Here is a 22,193-nt window from a genome sequence, read left to right as displayed (position 1 = left end):
AGCAACCCACTCCAATATCCTTGCCTGGAAAACCCCATGGACAGAGGAGCCTGGCGGGCTACAGTCCATGGGGTCACAAAGAGTTGGACAGGATTTAGCAACTAAACAACAGCAACAATGGCATGGACGGTTTTGCCATGAACAAGAATAAGGGCTCCTGGTTCCTGTGATCCTCCTTATTCCCCCTCACCCTTCCCATCCCTTTCCTCTACTGGCTCTCCAGTAAAGTCCTACAGGGATGAACTACTGATGCCTGGACAACTTGGATGAATCTTGAGGGAATCAAGCTGAGTGAAAAAACTCAGTTCTGAAAAGTCACATGTTGTATGCTTCCAGTTGTATCCTAGCCTTGAAATGACAAAAGTATAAAAACAGAGATCAGACTCGTGGTTGACAGGGGTCTGGAAAGGGAGGTTGAGTGGGAGAGAGAGGTGAGTGTGTCTGTAAAGGGCAACGTGGGTGGGGAGGGTGGATCCTGTGCTCATGGAGGTGTTCTGTGTGTTGACTGTGTCATTGTCCTTCCTGGCTGTGATAGCACACTGTAGTTTTGTAAGATGCTGCCATGGAGAAAACCAAGGGAGGGGTACCCAGGGTCCCTCTGTGGTTTCTTACAACTGCAAGTGAATCTACAATTTTCTCAAGAAAAGAAGTTTAAAAGACTTGAAATTTTTTTCTTATCAAAATTCTCAGTTAGACTTTATAATTGACAGAGATGGTCCACCTACTTAATTGTTGGCACTTTGAAGATTTTCTTAGACGGTAACTACCTAATAATTATCAAAATTGTAAAATGCATCATTTAGTATCTAATTTGATCAACCATGTAGGAGAGTACACAAATGTGTTTATAAAAGACCAGTTTTGATGAAAAAAAAATAAAGTCCCACAAAACAGGTGGCCGTCCTTGTCCTGGACTTCAACGGCAGTGCTGAGGGTCCTGCCGCCTGCATTGCCAAGACAGTGCTGACGCCCTCTGCATCTTTTCCCGCAGGAACTCCTCTTCAGTGTGTGTGCCCTCAACGTCCTGTCCACCATTGTGTGTGCACTGGCCACAGCCATGTGCTGCATGCAGATGGTCTCCGCCGACGTCCTGCAGATGGTAAGTAGCTCCCGCCTCTTCCCCTCCCCGCAGCACGGTTAAAATGGTGGGGTCTGGCCCCTCCCCCAACCAGTTTGAGAGCAATGCAGCATGACACCACTGGCTTCCCACCAGGAAAATGAGCCCTGACAGCACATGGGGCCTGGAGATCCTTGAAGGTCCCTCCATGCTGCCCTCTGGAAGACAGAAACCCACACATTCGATGCCACCGATGTATTTATTTAGGTGCAGTTGGAGCTCCATGCTGATGGGGTCCAGCTGCCATTACATGCCTCTAGGGAGCCCCAGGTTTGTGCTGCTGAGTAACTGTGGTAACCATCCTATAGTCCGAGACATCCTCCTAAGCCATGCAACTGTCCCCAGGCTTCAGAATTCTTTTTTTTTTTTTTTTTAATTATCTATTTATTTATTTGGCTGTTCCAGATCTTAATTGCAGCTTGTGGGATCTTTGATCTTCTTTGTGGGCTCTTTAGTTGCAGTATGCAAATCCTTAGTTACAACATGTGGGATCTCATTTCCTGACCAGGAATTGAACCCAGGCCCCTGCATTGGGGGTACAGAGTCTCAGGCACTGGACTGCCAGGGAAGTCCCCCAGAATTCACTTGTAATAAAGCAGGATTGTTAGAATATGAGCTCTTCTCAAATTGAAAAACTGCTCCACTGTGCCTTGCACACTTGCTCATTAACCCTCAGCTAGTAATCCAGCAGCAGGTCACTGGTCGGCTATCATTGGAGCCTCCAGCCAGGGTCTTAGAGATGAAGAAGTACTGGTCTCCAGGGGAGGGATGAGGCCAAGAGTGGAGGTCACACGCTGATTAATACACAATCAGTAATAGTGACGGCTCTTCGTTATTTGTGTGAACGGAACATGACCTACTGCTCGGTACATTACCACTAAAGTCAGCAAGTCAAGAGGAAGTGATGAGAAGATGCTGTTCTTCATGCTAAGGGTAGGAACCCTCCCTCCCTGCTCCCCTGGGCCCCTCCAGGCCCTGCCCTGCCTCCTCCCCAATGTTTCAAGCATCTTATGAAACAAAAGGCAAGCTGTTCTTGTAGGAGCCTGTGTGTTTTGTTCTTCCCCACCCACCCTGTAGCAATTCATCAGTTCACGACGCAGGGCCAGAGAGCATCATTATCAAGGTGTTAAAAATTCATCGGCTCTAATCACGTGTGGCCTATTCCCTGTGTACCTCCACACAGCTGTCACAGCCTGCCGACCTTTCTGAGAGGCAGCAGTTTCCAAAAGACACCTAATTAAGCATCTCTTCAGCAGCAATGAACTCCTGGCCTTGCTCGCTGAGCCCTCGTGTAGACATTTCTCTCTGGTATGTTATGTGAAGGAAGGTTAAGTGCCGTGAGGGTCCACTCACCTCAGCAGATTTTCCTGTCAGTCTGGAACTATCACTCCAATCAGATCAAACTAACGGAACCACATGGCTGGAAACATTGAAAGTTTGCGTTTCCTAGTTTTCAGAATTAAAATAGAAATTACCAACCAAATAAGAAAGTCTGTCATAGCTGTAACAGCATGCACACTGGGTTGTAATGTACAGTTCAGTTCAGTTCAGTCGCTCAGTCTTGTCCGACCCTTTGTGACCCCATGAACCACAGCACACCAGGCCTCCCTGTTCATCACCAGCTCCCAGAGTCCACCCAAACCCATGTCCATTGAGTCGGTGATGCCATCCAATCATCTCATCCTCTGGCATCCCCTTCTCTTCCTACCCTCAATCTTTCCCAGCATCAGGGTCTCTTCCAATGAGTCATCTTTTTGCATCAGGTGCCCAAACTATTGGAGTTTCAGCTTCAACATCAGTCCTTCCAATGAACACCCGGAACTGATCTCCTTTAGGATGGACTGGTTGGATCTCCTTGCAGTCCAAGGGACTCTCAAGAGTCTTCTCCAACACCACAGTTCAAAAGCATCAATTCTTCCACGCTCAGCTTTCTTTATAGTCCAACTCTCACATCCATACATGACCACTAGAAAAACCATAGCCTTGACCAGATGGACCTTTGTTAGCAAAGTAATGTCTCTGCTTTTTAATATGCTGTCTAGGTTGGTCATAACTTTCCTTCCAAAGAGTAAGCGTCTTTTAATTTCATGGCTGCAGTCACCATCTGCAGTGATTTTGGAGCCCAGAAAAATAGTCAGCCATGGTTGTATGTATCCCCAAACCAGTTTATACCAGGGGTATATGGATTGTAAGTGCATATTCTACTACTATGTGAACCAACAAAATATGAGTGCAAAAAGAGAATTATTTCTATTACAGTAAAATAGAGTGCTCTTGAAAGATTCTCAAAAGATCTTCCAATAAGCTGTTTTCCTCTGCACTTACCTTATTGCCAGCCACCCATCCTCAGGGACATCGTCTGCTGTTACACGCATCTCCGTTCGGCACCAGCTTGTTAACTTCGTCTTTCGTTACTGTCACTTATGTAAAAGAGTGTCACTAGATATATTGCCATCAATGTAAATGTAGGTCAGACAACTCTAGGGGGTTGAGATAAAAACTAAAAAAAAGTCTAGGGGTTGTCTGTACACACATTGCTACCCCAGTAACTTTAAGTTCAGGCTCTGCTATAAAAACACAGACCTAGAAAGTTAGAAAATGTTTTACAGGTGTATTTTATGCAGGAAAAGCCACGGGGCACTCCTGTCCACAGACTGTGACTCAAAACAAAGGCCTTATCCCACGTGGAAGGAGCCCACAATTTTATTCTTATTTCTGTGAATCAACATTTTGGAATAATTAATAATTTGGGGAGAATTCATATAATGAAAACATGCCTACATGAGATGCAAATTGTTATGCCTACGGTCAGAATTTATCTAATTGAATTCCTGTAATACATTTGAAAATAGTCTACCATTATTTCCAAAAGACCATCTGATGATAAAATTCCACTTATTGATATAGTTTCATGAGAAAGCATTTACCTCCACAGGCCTATAATTGCATGTTTTTAGTTTTATTTCCTATGTGTAATCTCAGTTTTCCATTTTTGCAGTAAGCTGTTTTCTTCCCCACTTATTTTATTGCCTGCCACCCAGCCTTAGGGACATCGTCTGCTATTACAGGCATCTCCCTTCGGCACCAGCTAGTTAGCATCGTCCTTTGTTGCTGTCACTTTTGTTCTCCACTTGTCTTGTGCCTTGTTGAAGTGGAGCTGCTTCAGATGCGGCAGGTAGAGTACCATGCCTTCACAGACGTGATACAGTGGGCTTGCTCACGGAGCTTGGAAGGGGTGCTGGCCTCCATATCGGAGGGATAGAGTGCCCCTAAGAGCTCCCAGATCAGTCAAATTCACCTGCTTCTTCTACCCATCCAGCCCTCCTTGGACCCAGTGACTCTCCTTGAGGTCTGGGTTCACCACAAAGGTCTTCAGGTCCTAGGTGTTACTTAACTATCAGATGAAGATCGATGGATGTCTTGACCTAAAAAGCCAGTTATAGCAGACTTACGTAAAATGATGCATTTATACCATGGAACATTGTATTTTGACTTTAAAAATGCAAATGAGCATTTGTCACCCTGGTTGGTGTGGTGCCAGGCTCTTCATTTTGACTATAGGTCTCTTTGGTATATCAGGTTATTCGTGGAGATCACACCCTCTGTGATTTCCAGATTTAGTTCCTTTCAGCTGGACTCAGCTGTGTGAAGCCATCTGCATGGATGTTTTATGATCCTGACAACCGCTTGGCCAAGACCCACCTTGGCAGCAGTTTCTGCTTAGCTATGAAGTCTTTTCCAAAGCCTCCAACTCAGTTTTCACAGAACAAGCAAGTTTTCTTGTCTGCATTCATATTTCACTGTAAATTAACGGTAGTAACTACAACTGGTCTGAACCTGTTTGAGGAGGCATCCTTGCTCATCTGAGGGAGGGGTAGAAGGACCAGAGAGCAGCAGGATGCCTAGGGGGCTGTCACTCCTAGGTCCAGAGTGCAGGGAGAGAGAGCTCCAGCCTACTGACAGGAGTTCCATTCAGAAGCCTTTTCCATGGCAATAATCCTGCTCTTTCTACCAAGGATGTGCGTGCGTGCTAACTCGATTCATTTCTGTCCAACTCTTTGTGGCCCCATGGACTGCAGCCTGCCAGGCTCCTCTTCCATGGGATTCTCCAGGCAAGAATAGTGGAGTGAGTTGCCATGCCCTCCTCCAGGGGATCTTCCCAAGCCAAGGATCAAACCCCCATCTCTTCTGTCTCCTGCATTGGGAGGTGGGTTCTTTACCACTAGCGCCACCTGGGAAGCATGTGCCTAACACGGGTCCTTCCCCCAGAGCATACCCATAAGAACAGGCTTCTCTCCAGCAGAGACTAAAATGCAAAGTCGTCTTTTGAGGATGATGAGAGCTGGGCAGTGATGCCCACACAAGGTATGTGAACACCTCAGACAGGCACCAACCTCACACTGCTCACCAGGCACAGGTAACCCTTTGTCATCACACGGACCACCTAAGGCTTGTACAGGTGTCCCAGGGCAAGCAGAACCACATGGGAAGGAGGTGATTCTTCAGGGCCCATTTCCTCCCCAGCACACCCAGCTGCAGGATCAGCTCCACACCTGGCCATCACCCTGCAGGCTTGGGCCCCCAGAGGAAGTGGTGGACAGTGAGCATTTCTGCACATCCTGAGGATGACTGGGAGGTTGAGGGTGAAAGGAGACAGGATCCAGGGAGAGAGAACAGACCTTGTTTGGTATTTGGGGTTGGTTCAAATGGCGGTTGGAGGATTCAGGGATACCCATGGGTTAGTGGGTAAGGAGGCTGGAAACCTGGTGGGATTCAGGGAGCAGAGGCATGTAAAAGAGTTTTAAAAGGTGGTAACCTCATCTCACTGGATTAAACATAACTTTTTAAAGCAGAACAAGAGGAAAAAAACCAAGGCAGAGAGGTGAGTTAGACACTCTCGAAAGGAGACGATAACCTGGGGGCTGCCTGGAGGTGGCAGCCAGGAGGTATTATTCACCTATGAAGTGGATGCTCACAGAGCATCTGCTGGGCCTGGGGTACCAGGCGAGGCTCAGAGATAAGACACAGACTGAACCCAGGGCCAGGGAGGGAAGAAGACTCACCCTTGGGATTTCAGCACAGCTCCTACAGGGATCTCGTTACTTCCCAGGGGTGAATGGCAGAGGACAGAGAGGAGGAGGGGCAGGAGCAGTCTGAGGAACCCCTCCTCCCTGGCTGCATCTTTGTCTGATTCCCTCTCACGCCCCTGTGGGTAGAACCTAACAACACCAGCCTCTGGGGAGACCTAGGGTGTGGCTTTCCACCCGCCTGTCTCAAAGCAAAGTCCAGGGCCAGTGACCCCGGGCTCCCAGATAGACGCTGCCTTAGCAGACAGATTTGAGGGGTCTTGAGAGTCCCCTGGACTGCAAGGAGATCCAACCAGTCCATTCTAAAGGAGATCAGCCCTGGGTGTTCTTTTGGAAGGAATGATGCTAAAGCTGAAACTCCAGTACTTTGGCCACCTCAGGCAAAGAGTTGATTCATTGGCAGACTCTGATGCTGGGAGGGATTGGGGGCAGGAGGACAAGGGGACGACAGAGGATGAGATGGCTGGATGGCATCACTGACTCAGTGAGTTTGAATGAACTCCGGGAGTTGGTGATGGACATGGAGGCCTGGCGTGCTGTGATTCATGGGATCGCAGAGTCGGACACGACTGAGCGACTGAACTGAACTGAACTGGGGAGATGGCAGGGTGACTCATGGGATTCCCGCCGCGGAGGCCGAGGAGCCGGGTGACTGCTGCTAAGTCTGAGATGCTTCCTTGAAGATAGGCCAACACCCCCAGGAAAGGCCATCTGGACTTTAGGGCAGAAATGGAGACCTCTGTTTAACCTTTAAAAAGCCTCCCTCGCATGACCACATTGACTCCTTTAAACCTGCTAATAGGATCACCGGGACCTCCTCACCTTCTCTCATTCCTGGTGGAATTGGACCTTCCACGGAAAAGCACTTTGCCTTTTGCGTTTCATGCTTGAGGGTATTGTTGATTTCTCTAATTCCTGACTCTTCACCCCTTGAGACCCCCAGGGCCCTTGGCCTCATCCTGGCTGCTCAGCCTCGTGCAGTGGCCATGGGGCAAATGGCTTTCCAAAGTCAAGGCCTGTAGACACATCCGCACTGCCCTTGGCCATGGAAGCACCTCTGTCTCAGATGATTAAACGCACAAGCCTCGGCTCACACTGGCTGGAGGGGCATTGACCAGGCTCTGTGTGTGGAGAAGGCAGGAGCCACATGCAGCCTGAGTTAGTGGCAGAGATAGGAGTAAAATCTACCCAGACTGTGCTTTGCCTCAGAAGCACAGCAGGGGAACAGAGCGTGATGAGGCTCCAGAGGGAAGGGGATCCTCACAGAGCCATTGTTTCACAAGTGTGTTTGGCCAGTTCCTTTGAGTAAATAATCAGCCTGCAGTGTGGGTTGACCCCTGGGTCAGGAATATTTTCCCTTGGATAAGGAGATGGCTACACACTCCAGTATTCTTGCCTGGAGTATTCCATGGACAGAGGAGCCTGGAGGGCTACAGTCCATGGGGTTACAAAGAGTTGAATACAACTGAACAGCTAACACTGTTTGACAGGTTGAAGTCCCTGAGTTCCAGCTGTGTCATTAAAGCTTCTGTACAATTAGCTTCATGAGACACAAGTCACACCGGCCGACCGATCACTCGGAACCTCTCTGTCTTCCAGTTCCTTCCACAAAGGGCACCTTCTGCCAGCCCAGCCTGCCTGACCCCCCATGGTACTGTGCTCCACCAGACCTTGGATTTCGATGAGTTCGTGCCCCCGCTGCCCCCTCCGCCCTATTACCCTCCAGAGTACACCTGCACACCCACTGCTGAGGCCCACAGGTGGGTGTCTCCGGGGACACCTCCCTGAGGGATGCTGGGGCCCAAGAATGGGAAGCCGTCTGGGGATGGGGAAGGCATGAGTTGCCCCTTATCCATGCAGGTGAGCAGAGGGGAGGCAGATGAAGGCCTGAATGTTGGTCCCGACAGCAGAGCCCTGGGCAGGGTGGTGGTGGAGTGGGATGCTCAGAGACCTATGTGCTTCCTCTGGCCTCACTGCAGGATATCCGAGAGGAAACCCAGGTAGGACCAGTCCTATTCCACTCTCAGAAAAGACAGTACAGCTCTCAGGTTGAACATGCCTGCATGCTCAGTCCTGTCTGACTATTTGTGACCCCATGGACTGTAGCCCACCCAGCTCCTCTGTCCACGGGATTCTCCAGGCAAGAATACTGGAGTGGGTTGCCTATTTCCTGTCAGGTCACAGTCACATTTAATTAAAGATGAAGTCAGCTGTAAGATGGTTTTCATTGTCACGGAAAAGACGGTAAAGTTGGTGAAAGCACCAGTGTCCTTTGAGAGCAATAAACAAAATTTAGAACCACCTAGTGAATGAGGCTTTTTTTCACACACCCAAGAATTCCGAATGGGAATTGCTCCAGTTGCTCTGAGGGCAATGGGAACAGCCGGCTCCTTCCCCAGAGTGTGACCTTCCTCCTTCTGCCGTTCAGGGGCCTCCACCTGGACTTCGCTTCTTCCCCGTTCGGCACTTTGTATGGCGTTGCCATCAACAGCCCGGGCCTGCTGTACCCTGCTGAGCTCCCGCCACCCTACGAGGCCGTGGTAGGCCCGAGCCCTGCCAACCAGGTGAGTCCCAGGCCCTCCAACAGGCCAGTTCCCTGTTCCCAGCCTTTCTGCCTTCTTTGGAATCTCTCCCAGCCATTCAGCAAACCTGTGGACACTGGTATCTCAGCCCTGTCTGAGCAGGAGGCAGGGGCAGGGAGCCCTGAGTATGCAGGGGGCTCTGGCCTGTTTCAGCTACAGGTCACTGTCATGGTCAGCCAGACACACGACAGAGCTGGTTTGAACCCCTGCTCCTGCCGGAAGCCTGGTGGCTACAGCCAGAGAGAGGCCTGAGCCCAGAAGGCACACACTCAGGATGTGTGGCCTCGGTTTCCTCATCTGTGAAGCGGGATCATAATAGTACCAAGCCCTTCAGGTGGACCAGGACAGTTGTAATGGACAGGGCTGGGCACATGTCAGGGTCTGACTTGGCAAAAGCTACTTGCACTTCTTTGGTATTGTTATCACCATCCTTGTCATCGTGCTGTCATTGCCGAATATCAAGGGTCACTGGCCAGGGCAGAGACACGTTGAACACAGGGAAAGGTTGCATTGGCCCAAATACAGCTGTAGTGATGGGGCCAGATGGTGGCCCCTTGGGGAACTGCAGGGATTGGACAGTGTGTGTCTGATGGGGGACACACAGCCATCCAGGGAGCAGGCTGCAGCCACCCCTGCACCCTGTACACCAGGCAGAGGAGACACAGACGGGACCGGGACTTCCAGGGGCACGGCTATGGGGCTTCAGCAGCCATGGAGCCACCCACCCACCCCCTCAGAGGTGGTACAGGCCCAACCTCGAGCTGTCACCCTGTGAGATGGGTCCCGCGGTGAGCAGGCCAGGCTCCAGGGCCCGTGTGTTCCCACCACCCTCTGAGGAGTGGCCCTGGGGACCCCCTGTGCCGGGCTCAGCCTCCAGGGATGTGACTGGACACAGTCCTGTCTTCAGGGGATCAAGTCTCACAGGCCGGTGGTTGTGTGACAGGAAGAAAAGGGAAGAGGCTCGGCGCCTAGGGGGCGTCTCTACCACGGGCTCTGCTCGGACTCCTGGGGTGTGCCTGCCACCCACCTAGCCGAGGCAGAGGCTCCTGACACCCCGGGGCCTCTCTCGGGGCCTGCTCCCACCGAGAGGTCCTGAGACTGTCGGCCCAGCAGAAGGACTCAGCTGGGTCTCCTGGCTGTTTTCCTGTGTGGGGGAGGGGCAAACCGGGCAACGGCCCCAGAGGGAGGAGGCAGCAGTGTGACGCGGGTGACTCTCATCTCTAGACTCATTAACAACCACATTCCCTGGAACTTTTCCCTTTAAGTGGTTTATTTTTCTCTTCAAGATAAAAATTGATCAGTCAGTATTGTCAAGGGAACCCACTTCCTGTCAGAGTGGCCAGAGCCCTGAGTGGAGCTCCGGGTACTGTGGGGCACTGGGCAGGGATGCTCATCCCTGGGTGGGTCCAGGGATCCTGGGAGCTGAGGCCTCAGCCATTGGCAGGCCAGCAGGTCAGGGAGGAGGGGTGTGCTCCCAGGGGAGGGGGCAGCTCCTGCAAAGGCTCAGAGGGAGGGGCAAATGTGAAATCGGGGGACAACAGTCTACTTGCTGGTCCTCGCTGGGTACCAGGATCATCAGAACATCCAAGGGAATGTCTGTGGCTGATAGGGTCTGGACTTGGGGCCTTAGAGAGGCTGGGGTTCACTGCAGAGGTAATCAATGAAGCCCTGGAGCCAGAGGGTGAGGGCCAAGGAGAAGGCATGGTTGGGGGTCCCAGAAACCAGTGCTTAGGGAGGAAGACATCAGCCAAGTGTTGCCCGGAGGTTGTTAAAGACTGGGCCCTGTCCACCTGGCTCACCATCCAAGGGCTGCTGGTGACTTTGGCAGGACCAGCTGCCATGGGGTGGGAGAGTGGTTAGGACCAGACGGCATTGGGGAGTTGGGGGATGGCACCCGAGGAGGGAGACCAGGAGTGTGGATACTTTTTCTAGGCTCCAGGGGGCCTCCTGACTCTGTGGAGGGCTTGTCAGTCAAATGCAGATGCTGGGCTCACCCCCAGTGCTCTGGGGGCTGCTGAGAATCTGAGGATCAGCCTGGCTCCCAAATCCCCACTGCAGCTGCTACACATTTGGGAACCGGGGTCAATGGCTCTGGCAAGATGCTCCAAGAAGAGGCCGGATAGGAAATAGTTGGGGGTGGAGGTGGGGTGTGGGAACAGGGTGAGGGGGTTTCGAAAGGGTTGTGCCAGGGCCTGGAGCATGGGGCCAGGGGCTCCCCAGGGCCAGGTGAGGGAGGGCCATGGAAGGCAGGAGGGGCTGACCCTGGAGCAGACAGGCAGCTCAGCCTGTAACCAGCAGGGGCACTGGGCAGGGTGGCCAGGGAACTGGAGACCCCAGGAAGCCCACAGGGCTGTGTGATTCTCCTCAGCCACTTGGGGTGGGAGGGACCCCTGCCACCTCCCCCTCTACATCCCCCTTCGCACCACAACCCCTCTGCCACACAGAGCTCTGGGCTCCCCTGGCCTGCGTCTCCATATTCCCTCCATGTCCAGAGAAGAGGAGCCGAGCAGTGATTCTCAGGTCTGTGTGCACCACCCCGTGGACAGCAGCAGGGCAGGAGCCAGCGAGAAGCCCCAGGCACGCTCCTGCCCTGCTGGGCCTCTGAGGATACAGTGGGCTGGGATCCAGCTTTGGGTTTGAGGGTGACATTTGAGGCACCCCCACACTTGGACCTAGAAGGATGTTGAGTGGTTATCACTATTTAATAGTGATAGTCACTGTAGACTATTCTATAGTCTAGTAGACTATATCAGAGGATGATGATGGTAATACCTGTTCTAAGACTCATATGACATCATTTTCCAAAAGTATGAGGAATTCTCTTAAGTGGAGATTTCTTTCACAGGATTTTGGGGAGGAAATTTTCAAGGGCAAAGACCCATCTTACATGAGCTTGTGTTGGCTCAGACACTGCCAGATTACAAGCGCCTGCACAATTGATTGTTGTCAATGGATGTGGCCCCCCCTTCCCTGGGCCTGGCTGGCAGCATCTGTGATGAAAGGGCCGCCGTATCCCTCCTCCTCCCAGTCCAGGGGCCGCTGGCTGATTCTCTCTGACCCTGTGGACTGGCAGTACTTTCCAATTCCACAGACACCCCAGGGGAGCAGGGGAAGTAGGGGAGCTGGGAGTCCAGGAACCTTTCCCGTCCATGGAAGGAACACTGCGCCTGCCAGTTGCCCCCTCTCCCAGGCAGCCCTCCCCCTAACTCAGCAGTCAGGAGCAGCTCCCATACAGCACAAGCCCTTCTCCCCGGAAGATGAGAAGGTTAATTATACCCTTGTTAGGACAGATGTGTATAAATTGCCTATTTGTGCTCCTTTGGATAAAGAGAGGAAGACAACCGCCCCTGGAAAGACAAGCAGATGCCGTGCAGGTCTGAGCAGAGCAGAGGCCGCACATCTCAATAGATTTTTGACTTGGAAAGAAACATGCCCACCCCCACCCACCTCCAAACTCAGCATGTTCATTTTGACCGTGTGTTTCGGCCTCATTCAGGTTCCATTCTGACTTGGTCTGCGATGAGCTTGTGGCAGAACTAGAAGCAGGGGGTTTCTTTCTACAATAGGAAAGTGGGCAAATTTGCCAGGTTGATGTCCTGCACATGTTCCAGGGGGTCCATAAGACCGTGCACTGGTTCACAGGTTCTAAGATCCAGAGGTGAATGGGGTCCCCTTCCTCGGGGTCACAGGACAGGGATGAATGGACTTCTCTGTGGCCTCGGAGGAAGGGCCAGCTGGGCCGTCATGGGTGGATGGGGCTTGTGAGCCAGAGCAGCTCCTCGTGGAGTCCTAGGGGTTAGAAAGAGGGCTCACAGGAATGATGTGGATGCAGATTGATGACCCTGGATGCCACACTGTAGACCTTCCTTTGAGCAGCAGGGCATCTGGGGTGGATGTGACCCAGCAGGGCTTTAGGGATTTTGGTGGCAATATAGTGGGTGGGGCCAGTTGTGAGAAAGGCGAGGGACGTGACAGAGCTGTGTCCAACCCCAAGGCCTCAAAGTTATTATTTGTATTTTCAGACAAAATGACTTTTACATGTGAAGACCTGTAAGTCAATTATCTTGAAAGATTGTTTTGGAACATGAGCCCAAAACCTTAGTGCCCCTTTTCCTCGATTGTTGATAACTGCACCACCACCCCCCCACCACCCAAGGACAGCACTCTATGAACCTAGGATACAGCTGCCTGACCTCAGCCAGGAGTAGGAAACTCGTTACAGACATAGCGCAGAGTTTCCACACACGACATCTTAGCCCCAGCTTCCTACAAGAAAGGGAGATGGGGGAACTTGGCTTATTTGCCTAAATGCCAATTGACTTTTCAGTTACGATAAGTGGTCAAAACAACACATCTGGGAATAAACAAATGCAGGCATCAGAGCATCCACATTACGTCATTCATGCAGCCTCTCCTTTCCCAGCCCTTTCACCCTCTGTCCTGTGAGAGCTGTTATGAGCCTTCATTGCTAAACTCAGATTTCAGCTTCAATTCTATGCTGCAAATATCTTTCTTCCACTGCCTCTGTGTTTCATTGACAATGCTGGTTGAAGTGAGCAGCCATTCCCCCAGAGCTGAGCTGCGGCCAGGTGGCCTTCGACATGGGGTGGTGGGGGCGGGGCACGTTCAGGTTCAACCCTGACACCCTGCTCACCAGGGTGACGGATGCCCTGCTCCCAGGAGCTGTCTCCTCTTGACACCAGGTTTGACTGTGAGCCAGAGAGAAGCCGGTGCCGCTTCTGCAAAACATGACATGAATCCAATTTCCTCCTGACCTTGTCTTGCCGTGTATTTTACTTCTCTTGTTTTATTTATATTTCTTTATTGCCAGAAGCTTTTTATTTTCAGGCCTGAAGTTGCCACCCACTCCTACAAAAAAGAAAAGGGAGTCAAAAAGGTTAGATACAGGCAAGAGTTAGGAAACAAACCTCTGGGCACTGTTCCTTTTTTTGTGATTTTGAAGGGGGCTGTTTTGATGTTGTTTTTTTAATATTTATTTATTTGGCTGTGCCCAGTCTTAGTTGCCAAATAAATAAATATTAAAAAAAAAAACAGCTTCCTGCAAAAATCACAAAAAAAGTCTTAGTTGCCGAAAGTGGGATCTTTGATCTTCTTTGGTGGCACATGAAATCTTTTTGTTGTAGCATGAGAACTTTTAGTTGCTGCATGTGGCATCTAGTTCCTGACCAGGGATTGAACCTGGGTCCCCCTGCACTGGGAGCACAGAGTCTTAGCCGCTGGACCACCAGGGATGTCCCTGGCTGGAGATTCTTGACACAAATTTCCCACACAGGTTACCTGGTGTGGATGTTATGAATTCACCCCAACCAACCCTTCCCCGGCAGAGAGGGAGTGCTGAGTGCTGGATGGTATTATATACACGTGGGATCCAAGGGACCATTGGGGCACCTCCCTGTCTGATCCCTGTGGGTGTGCAGCTCACCCCTCTGGTGGGGTGGAGTGGGGTGGGGGCCAGTAGCCTAGCCCTCAGCCTGCTTGACAGAGGAAAGGTGGGCACCCACTATAAACTTTCGACTGAGCAGGAGGGAGACAGAAATGTAATTACTGAGCTGGAACCAGGCCTGCCACAGAGCCTGCCTGACCTTCCTAGCCTCCATCAGCCCATTACTGGCCAGCAGTCCTGAAATACCACAAGGACCCAGGGATGGTGTTCATGAGGGGCACAGGTCAGTGCACATGGGATTCACGCCTTCAGGTGCATGGCTGGGGAGGGGAGAGGCTGCTGTACCCTGAAGCAGGGAGGGCATAGATGCACTAGCCTGGGGCAGATCCCAGCCCAAAGGGGGTGGGCAAAGAGCAGACATGCTATGGGGAGGCTGGTCTCTCCCCTCACACTCCCCAGACCTCTCTGGGCCTAATAGTCATTCAAAAAGAAAGCTGCAAAAGTGTGAGGACCATGCACCCTGATTTGAGTTTCACAGCTACCCCCTCCAGTGGGCTTGGGGGCCTGCATCAACCTGGCACACGCTCCGTGTGCATCTGGACCCCTGGCCTTGGGAGCAGCCTCCTGACCCCACGTGTGAGCGGAAGGCAGAGGAGGAGGCCAGGTGCATGCAGCCCTGGGGAGTGCGGGGAGCATGTTCAGTGCCTGCCTGTGTGCATACTGCTAGCCCAGAGCACTGCGGTGCCGTGAGTGTTGGTACCATGGTCCTCTTCCCAGGATGAGAGCAGGGAGAGAGGAGGGGGTGGGGATGAGGGAAGGGCTGTCCTGTTGCCTCTACTGAGGCAGGGAGTGTGTGTGACCTCCATCAGCCTCAGACAGTGCCTGTAAGTGGAAGGCAAGTGGGCTCAGGGTGGGCTCTCAGGGTGAGCACACGGTTGAATGCAGAAGGTCCAAGGAAGGAGCTTCAGTCTTGGAAATGGCGTCTCCCTCCACCCACCCCACACATTCAGGGGAGAAGATTGGAGCTCTGCTCACATGTCTGTGGAATACGGAGTCCGGAGCTCCAGAGGCAGCTCTGGAGTCAACCTGCCTTTCTAGAGGTGGCTGTGATGCACCCTTCAGACAGCAGACCACCCACATCCTGTTTCTCACTGCAGCTCCCAAGCACGGACCCGCAAGTGACTGAACCCGGCCCCAGGGACCCTGACGTCGCTGCAGGCTTCAGCTCACAAGGTAAGTACACCCTCTTCAGTCTGGAACACTTAAGATGGTAGTCTTCCAGGTGTGTCTCCTCCTCCCTTTTTCTTCTCTTCTCCTCCTGTTACATCCTGTGTCTCCTTCTCTTGAAGGGATGGGAGCTGCTGGAGCCACTCCTGCTAGGTACAGGGGAGGCTCCACACATCCTCCTCCTCTGCCCCAGTGGTCAGACCTGGGAACCTCATACTTTGTCCAGGGGGCTTTGTCTGCCCCCCTCACCCCAGTGCCCTTTCCCTCATTTGTTGTTGTTCAGTCTCTCAGTCGTGTCCAACTTTTTGCGACCCCATGGACTGCAGCACACCAAGCTTCCCTGTCCTTCACTATCTCCCAAAGTGTGCCCAAACTCACATCCATTGAGTCAGTGAGGCCATCCAACCATCTTGTCCTCTGTCATTCCCCTTCTCCTCCTGCCTTCAATCTTTCCCAGCATCAGGGTCTTTTCCAACAGGCCGGCTCTTCACATCAGGTGGTCAAGGGATTGGAGTTTCAGCTTCAGCATCGGTCCTTCCAATGAATATGCAGGATTGATTTCCTTTAGGATTGACTGGCTTGATCTCCGTGAGTCCAAGGGACTCTCAAGAGTCTTCTCCAACACCATAGTTGAAAAGCATCAATCCTTCAGTGCTCAGCCTTCTTTATGGTCCAACTCTCACATCCATACATGACTACTAGAAAAACCATGGCTTTGACTGTACAGACCTTTGTCAGCAAAGTGATGTCTCTGCTTTTGAGTGCACTGTCAGTTTGTCATAGCTTTTCTTCCAAGGAGCAAGAGTCTTTTCATAGCCAATTTTGAATCAGTTCACCTGTATCTTGTTGGGATCTTGACAGGAATCACATTAAACCTGTGTGGCTATTTGAACAGAATCACTTTTTCTTTTTTTTTTTTACAATATTGTGTTAATTTCTGCTGTACAGCAAAGTGACTGTTATACATATACACACAATCTTTTTTTATATTCTTTTCCATTGTGGTTTATCCAAGATAATGAATATAGGTCCCTGTGTCATACATTAGAACGTTCTTGTTTGTCCAGTCTCTACATACTAGTTTGCATCTGCTAATCCCAAACTCCCAGTCCTTCCCACCTCTGACTCCCTCTCCCCCTTGGCAACCACAAGTCTGATCTCTATATCTGAGTCTGCTCCTGTTGTGTAGAATAAGTTCATTTGTTCAGTATTTTAGGGAATCACCATCTTTCTAAAGCTGAGTCTTCCAAGGCACAAACACAGCCTGTCTCTGTGGATTTCAGTCTGTGGTTTCACAGTATCATTTTCACCTACAGATCCTGGGCAGTTTTTGTTGGTGTGCGTGTTACATGTTTCATTTTCTCTGGAGCACCTGTCATCGGCACTGGATTTACACCTTTGGTTTCTGCATGTTCATGGTCAGTATGTGTGACTGACTGTGAGTCAGGGGATTCACTCATGCACTCACGTCAAATTGGACAACCTTGCTGAATGCATTTATTGCATGTGTGCGTGCTAAGTCGCTTCAGTCCTGTCCGACTCTTTGTGACCCTATGGACTGTAGCCCACCAGGCTCCTGTGTCCATGGAATTCTCCAGACAAGAATACTGGAGTGGGTTGCCATTTCCTTCTCCAGGGGATCTTCCTGACCCAGGGATCAAACCCATGTCTCTTGCACTGCAGGCAGGTTCTTTACCTTCTGAGCCACCTGGGAAGCCCAAAAATACAGTCACACAACACAAGTCAAGGAGTGGGGGGCGGTGTGCAGAAATGAGAGTTACCAGCCTTGGACCATGAGTTTTTCCTGCAATGTTCTAATTTTATCAGGTTTCTATTAACGACATATACACAGAGATAAGTCACATTTGTCTCTCTGTGACTGCATGTCCTTGAGGAACTCAATCACTGGACTTTCACTGACATTGAGAAACTTGGCATCAATTTTGTGTGCATATGTCCCATTTCATCAAATTATATACATTAAATAGATACAGGGCTTTTGCATACAAATTACACCCCAATAAAGCGGTAAAAGAGAAGGGGGGAGTTGGGATGAAAAAGTCCACAGGAATGAATACTATTCAAAAGACTTTTAACACTCTGCTGGGTAATCTTGAAAAAATTGTATAGTGTTTATGATGACAATGTCTAGGTCTAAACTTTTCTAATGAAAATTGTTCTTTCTTTCCTACATTTATACACTCGATTTGGGGCCCTTGCCCAATTATTTTCTTGGGATAAATTCCAGCGAGGAAAATTGCCAAGTCCAGGGGAACATGTGTTTTAGACTTGGGGGTATTGACCACACTATGTCCTGGAAAGGTTTTATTACAAGTTCATGTTTCCACCAAGGGTGCTTGTTACAAACCCCATCCCACCCCCCGACATTGTCACTCCTTGGGACCTTATTAAAGGTGAACTTGACACTCACACAGGATTGGGTTTCTATACCTTTTTACATGTTTATCATCAACTTGTAGGTCTGTTTTGGGGTCCATTTTTTTCTCTAGCAGTTTTTTTTTAGACTTATAAGAAAAATTGGAGAAGGAATCGGCACCCCACTCCAGTATTCTTTCCCGTGAAATCCTATGGACAGAGGAGCCTGACATGGAGTTCATGTTCATGGTTTTCCATGTTCCTGTTCATGGAGTCGCAGAGTCAGATACAACTTAGCAACTAAATAACAACAACAAATAAGAAAAATATTTGCTAAATAGAGAAATGAGGAAATGTGTAAGAGCGACAGTTTTCCTATTTATGACAGGCTTGCTTCCCCAGTTCAGGCTTTGTTTCTCAAAGCCTGTTAACGAGGCCTTCACCATATACAAGTTTGCCATTCCTTCTGTTGTCAAAGGTATCAGGCTTTTCCTTTATGGTTTCTATCAATATCATGTTTATAAAATCTTTCTCCACCCCATGGCTGCAGGTTTATTGACTGCAGCCTTCCAGGCTCCTCCGTCCATGGGATTTTCCAGGCAAGAGTACTGGAGTGGGTTGCCATTGCCTTCTCCGATTTTCTTCTTACAGCACGTTAAAAAAGGAAAGTGTTAATGATCCTGAAGAATTTTTTCTTTTTTTTTTTCATGTGATCTGTGAGGTCTGGCTCATCTTTGTTTTTCTGAATGGACAGATGGGACTGATGGTCTCAAACCACCTCTTGAGCGGCAGCGGTGGACAGTGGGGCAGGCGGTGGCTGAGCACAGGTGCTGCTGGACAGGGTCACTTCAGCCAGCTCCCACTTGGCCGCCTGTCACCTTTTTCCCACCCTCTCAGCTGTGTGTCCTTCGCCAGGGACTGGGGGTGACTGGGTGGGCCCTGGGCATGGGATGGGCATGGGTGTGGGGCACTTGGGACCTCTGGGAATAGAGAGGCTCCCCCAGCACCCACAGGAAGGAGAGGTAAGAACAGACCCCAAAGCTTCCCCCTCACCTCCCTGCAGGAGTTTGAGCTGCTGTGGTTCTTATCACTCAACTTGAACATCTATTTCAGTCAGGAGGCAGGGCAGTGAGGTGGTCCTCAGGCCCTGGTGTGCGTACAGGTCTGCTGGGGACCCTGTTTAGATGGATCCTGGTCCAGTCCGCCTCAGGGCCACCTGTGGAGAAGCAAGGGGTGGAGCCCGGCCTGAGCAGCAGTTCTCACACCTGGGGCATCAGGGCAGCTTGTTCAATACCTGGTGCCAGGCCACCTCCAGAGTGGTCAAGGCTGGGCTAACCCCCTGCCTGACGAGCGGCTGCACTCTGGGCCTGTGTAGGGGCAGACAGGTTCTCAGACCCGCTGGGACCTGGCTGGTGGTGCTAGGGTCCCTCAAGCCCCCACCTCTCTCTGCACAGGCCCTGCCCTTGGAGCAAGAGACCCTTCCTGTGCACCTTCCTGTGCTTCAGACTCCCCGCCCCAGGATGCCCTGGATGGGAGGTGCAGCTGGTTTCTGACTTAGAGTCTCCTGTGGAGCCAGTGCCCCTCTGGAATGATTCTTGTCCCCCTCCTTTCCACACAGAGCACTATCAGCCTCACACAATGACAGGGTTTTTTCCAGGCTTGGAGTTTGGAGGGTGGGCTGCACCTTCCCCCTAGGAGGACTCTGGGGAACGCTCTCCCTCATGGTGGGGGGCTCGGTGGTCACCAGCACTAACTCGGGTCCCTTTCTTTGCAGCACTGGCTGACAGCTCCAGCCTCCTGGCCTCCGAGGGCAGCGCTGCTCCTGGCCTGAGCCACCTGTCCCCCGATGACCCCACGGGCACCCCGCTGCCTACCCCGCATCCCCACCACACATCTCCTGAGGGGCCCCACAAGGGCACATGGGTGAGGCCAGGTCCCAGGCGCATGGCCCGCTCCATCAGTGACCCCACTTCATGCACGTCCAGGGCGACAGGTACAGCGGCCCCAGCCCCTGTGTCCTGGGGCATGCCCGGCTCTGCATGGACACCACAGGCCTCATGTCCCCTGGGAGTGGAGTCCAGCCCTGGGCCCTGCCTTGGGCCACATGGGCAATGTGAACTTGATTTCTGAAGCCTAGAAGGGGGATGGCCACCCTGCAACTTCTGCTGTGCCCCCACTGAGCTTGCTGCTCAGTCAGGGAGGAGGGCAGGCAGATGGAGGTTTGGGGAGATGACAGCCTTCTGGGCAGGTCTGCCAGCCTTGGCATTAGCCTGCAGGCTTCACACCAGCTCTGGGGCGCATGAGGCCTCGGGTCAGGCAGAGCCCACAGTCTATATCTGACTTTCAGCCTGGGTGACTCCCCGCCAGGACCAGCCTGGGTTACACACTTGTGGGAAGTGCCTACATCTGCTGAGGGGTCTGGTGGGACAAGGGGCCACGTAAGACCGGGCTGCATCTCAGGGACACCGCTGGACGGGAGTTGTCTGCCAGCCGATGCCGCCCCCGGCAGACACGTCATGGGCACCCTGGGTTGGGTCAGCACTGTCCATGTGACATTAGGTGCCCCCAGGATGGGAGACCTGGCCCCAGGGTCCTGTACCTTGCAGCCCAACAGCACGCCCTAGGGGGTCTCATACATCCTGAAGTTGGAGGACCCCCACCTCCTCCTGGGTCTGTGCCACTAAAAGTTGGGGGCCCTTGACCACAAGTACTATCACTGTGGGCACTTGTCCATACAGTGAAAGAAGTCAGAGGAGACCAGTGGTGCCTGGACCGGTCAATGGTCTTGTCCAGCTGAACCCCATGTGGATTAGATCCCATCCTGCCCCCAGGAGAACCCCATCTCTGCATGGAGCCGGTGTCCACCCAGGCCACTGCCTGAGGTGCCCCACTGGAAAGTACAGGCGGTGCCTCTGCTGCTTCTGGTCAGCACCCCTCCCCATCCCTCCTGCACCCCCTGACCAGCTCACCAACCACCTCCCCTAGAACCTTCTCCTGAGGACGCACCGGCTGCTCATGTGCTCCTGGCTCAGATGTTTATAAGCCCCTTAGGGCTACCACCACCCGATTGGGGTTCCCCGCTCCCCACCCCTCCAGTGAAGCTCATGCTCTGCAAACCCTGACATGTTAGGGATGGATCTAAAGAGCAGTGGTGGCTTGCTTACAAGCTGTCACCCCTGTGACTGCCTCTCCATGCTGTCACCTCTGACAGTTACTGTTTTGTTCATCAAAAGCATGTGCCTCCCAGGTGCCTGGACCCCCAGATGTGGATGGGGATTGGGATGAAGGGCTCTGGGCTTGTCAGTGGTGCCGGCCGGCTGCCCTTTTCTGAGGCTGTGCTGAGGAAGTGACAGGCCAGGGGACCTCCTGCCCCAGGTTTATATTCAGGGGTCTCCACTGCTGGCCTTACCTCTGATGTCCATCTTAGACACAGGAGGGTCACTACAGTATTATCGGGAATTTCTTTCCCCTAGGCTGTGTGTTAACTGAACTCTTTCTGGTTAAGGTGACGCCCCTTCACATACCCCATCCTGCAGCCAGGACCTCGAAGCAGGACTGTCCCGAGCAGCACTGGGGACTGGTGAGACACCCCTTTTTTGAAACCCTTTGATAACTTCTGTGTAGGGGGCGGAAGTACCAGTGGTCCTCAGCTGCCTTGTGTCTAAACCCAACCAGCCCCTCCCAGAGTGGTCCAGGTATGTAGAAGCCCCAGCCCTCTGGGTTTGGAAGATGGGCTGCCCTCCACCATTCCCTACTCTCTTGGTGGGCTGTATTAGAGGCTATACCTGATTTATCACTGGTTTTACTGTATTTATGAGTTTCTATTTGGAGGGGAGAGGCCCCCACCCCCTATGTGTGAGTCTTCTACAGTTTTTCATGCTTCATGACCAGGATTGCTCACTGCCACAAAACACACCCTGGACCACCCAGAATGTGTTCTCTTGTGTGACCTGCAACATAGATGGGGCAGGCCAGGCCTTAGGTTGGTCCTTGGCAACTCATCACAGCTGACTGCCTAGAGCTGGATTTCCTTGACGGGGTTCTTTCTGTGGGTCATCCAGAGAGGCCGTGACCCTGCTGAGAGCTAGTGTCATTTCCCCGCCCTTGGCATGGGGGCCCTGGGCCCTGGGCTGGCTGCCTTGAGAGGCATGGCTGCTGTCTGTCCTTGACATGGGGAGGGACTCTCACTGCCCTCTACCACCCCCAGCTCTGCTTTCCAGGCAGATGTGTGTCCAGATGCTGTCCAGCTCTCAAGGGCAAAGGTCATGGAGCTGGGGAAGGCTGAGAAGGGGCATCACACCCCACCCTCCCAACACACACAATGCTTGCGAATTCCAGCAGAGAACTGAGACCCCTGCCTAGCCCCTATCTGGCCAGCCAGCTTTGAATCCCACCCTCCC

At 51.9% G+C, this 22,193-nt stretch overlaps 1 protein-coding gene across 1 annotated transcript in view; it reads left to right on the top strand.

Annotated features, from left to right (window-relative positions):
• The window catches only part of ENTREP2 (endosomal transmembrane epsin interactor 2), a 123,676-nt gene that overhangs the window by 98,040 nt on the left and 3,443 nt on the right, over positions 1-22,193 (top strand). The window contains exons 4-9 of the mRNA XM_027957142.3: positions 992-1,099; positions 7,804-7,964; positions 8,633-8,768; positions 15,348-15,423; positions 19,568-19,786; positions 21,299-21,373. Of these exons, the coding sequence (XP_027812943.2) occupies positions 992-1,099; positions 7,804-7,964; positions 8,633-8,768; positions 15,348-15,423; positions 19,568-19,786; positions 21,299-21,373 (775 nt within the window). The remainder of the gene's footprint in view (positions 1-991; positions 1,100-7,803; positions 7,965-8,632; positions 8,769-15,347; positions 15,424-19,567; positions 19,787-21,298; positions 21,374-22,193) is intronic.

The sequence above is a fragment of the Ovis aries genome, chromosome 18 (genome assembly GCF_016772045.2).
Source record: "Ovis aries strain OAR_USU_Benz2616 breed Rambouillet chromosome 18, ARS-UI_Ramb_v3.0, whole genome shotgun sequence".
Lineage (NCBI taxonomy): Eukaryota > Metazoa > Chordata > Mammalia > Artiodactyla > Bovidae > Ovis > Ovis aries.
The sequence above is the reverse complement of the archived record's forward strand: the minus strand, read 5'-3'. Positions and strand labels throughout refer to the sequence as shown.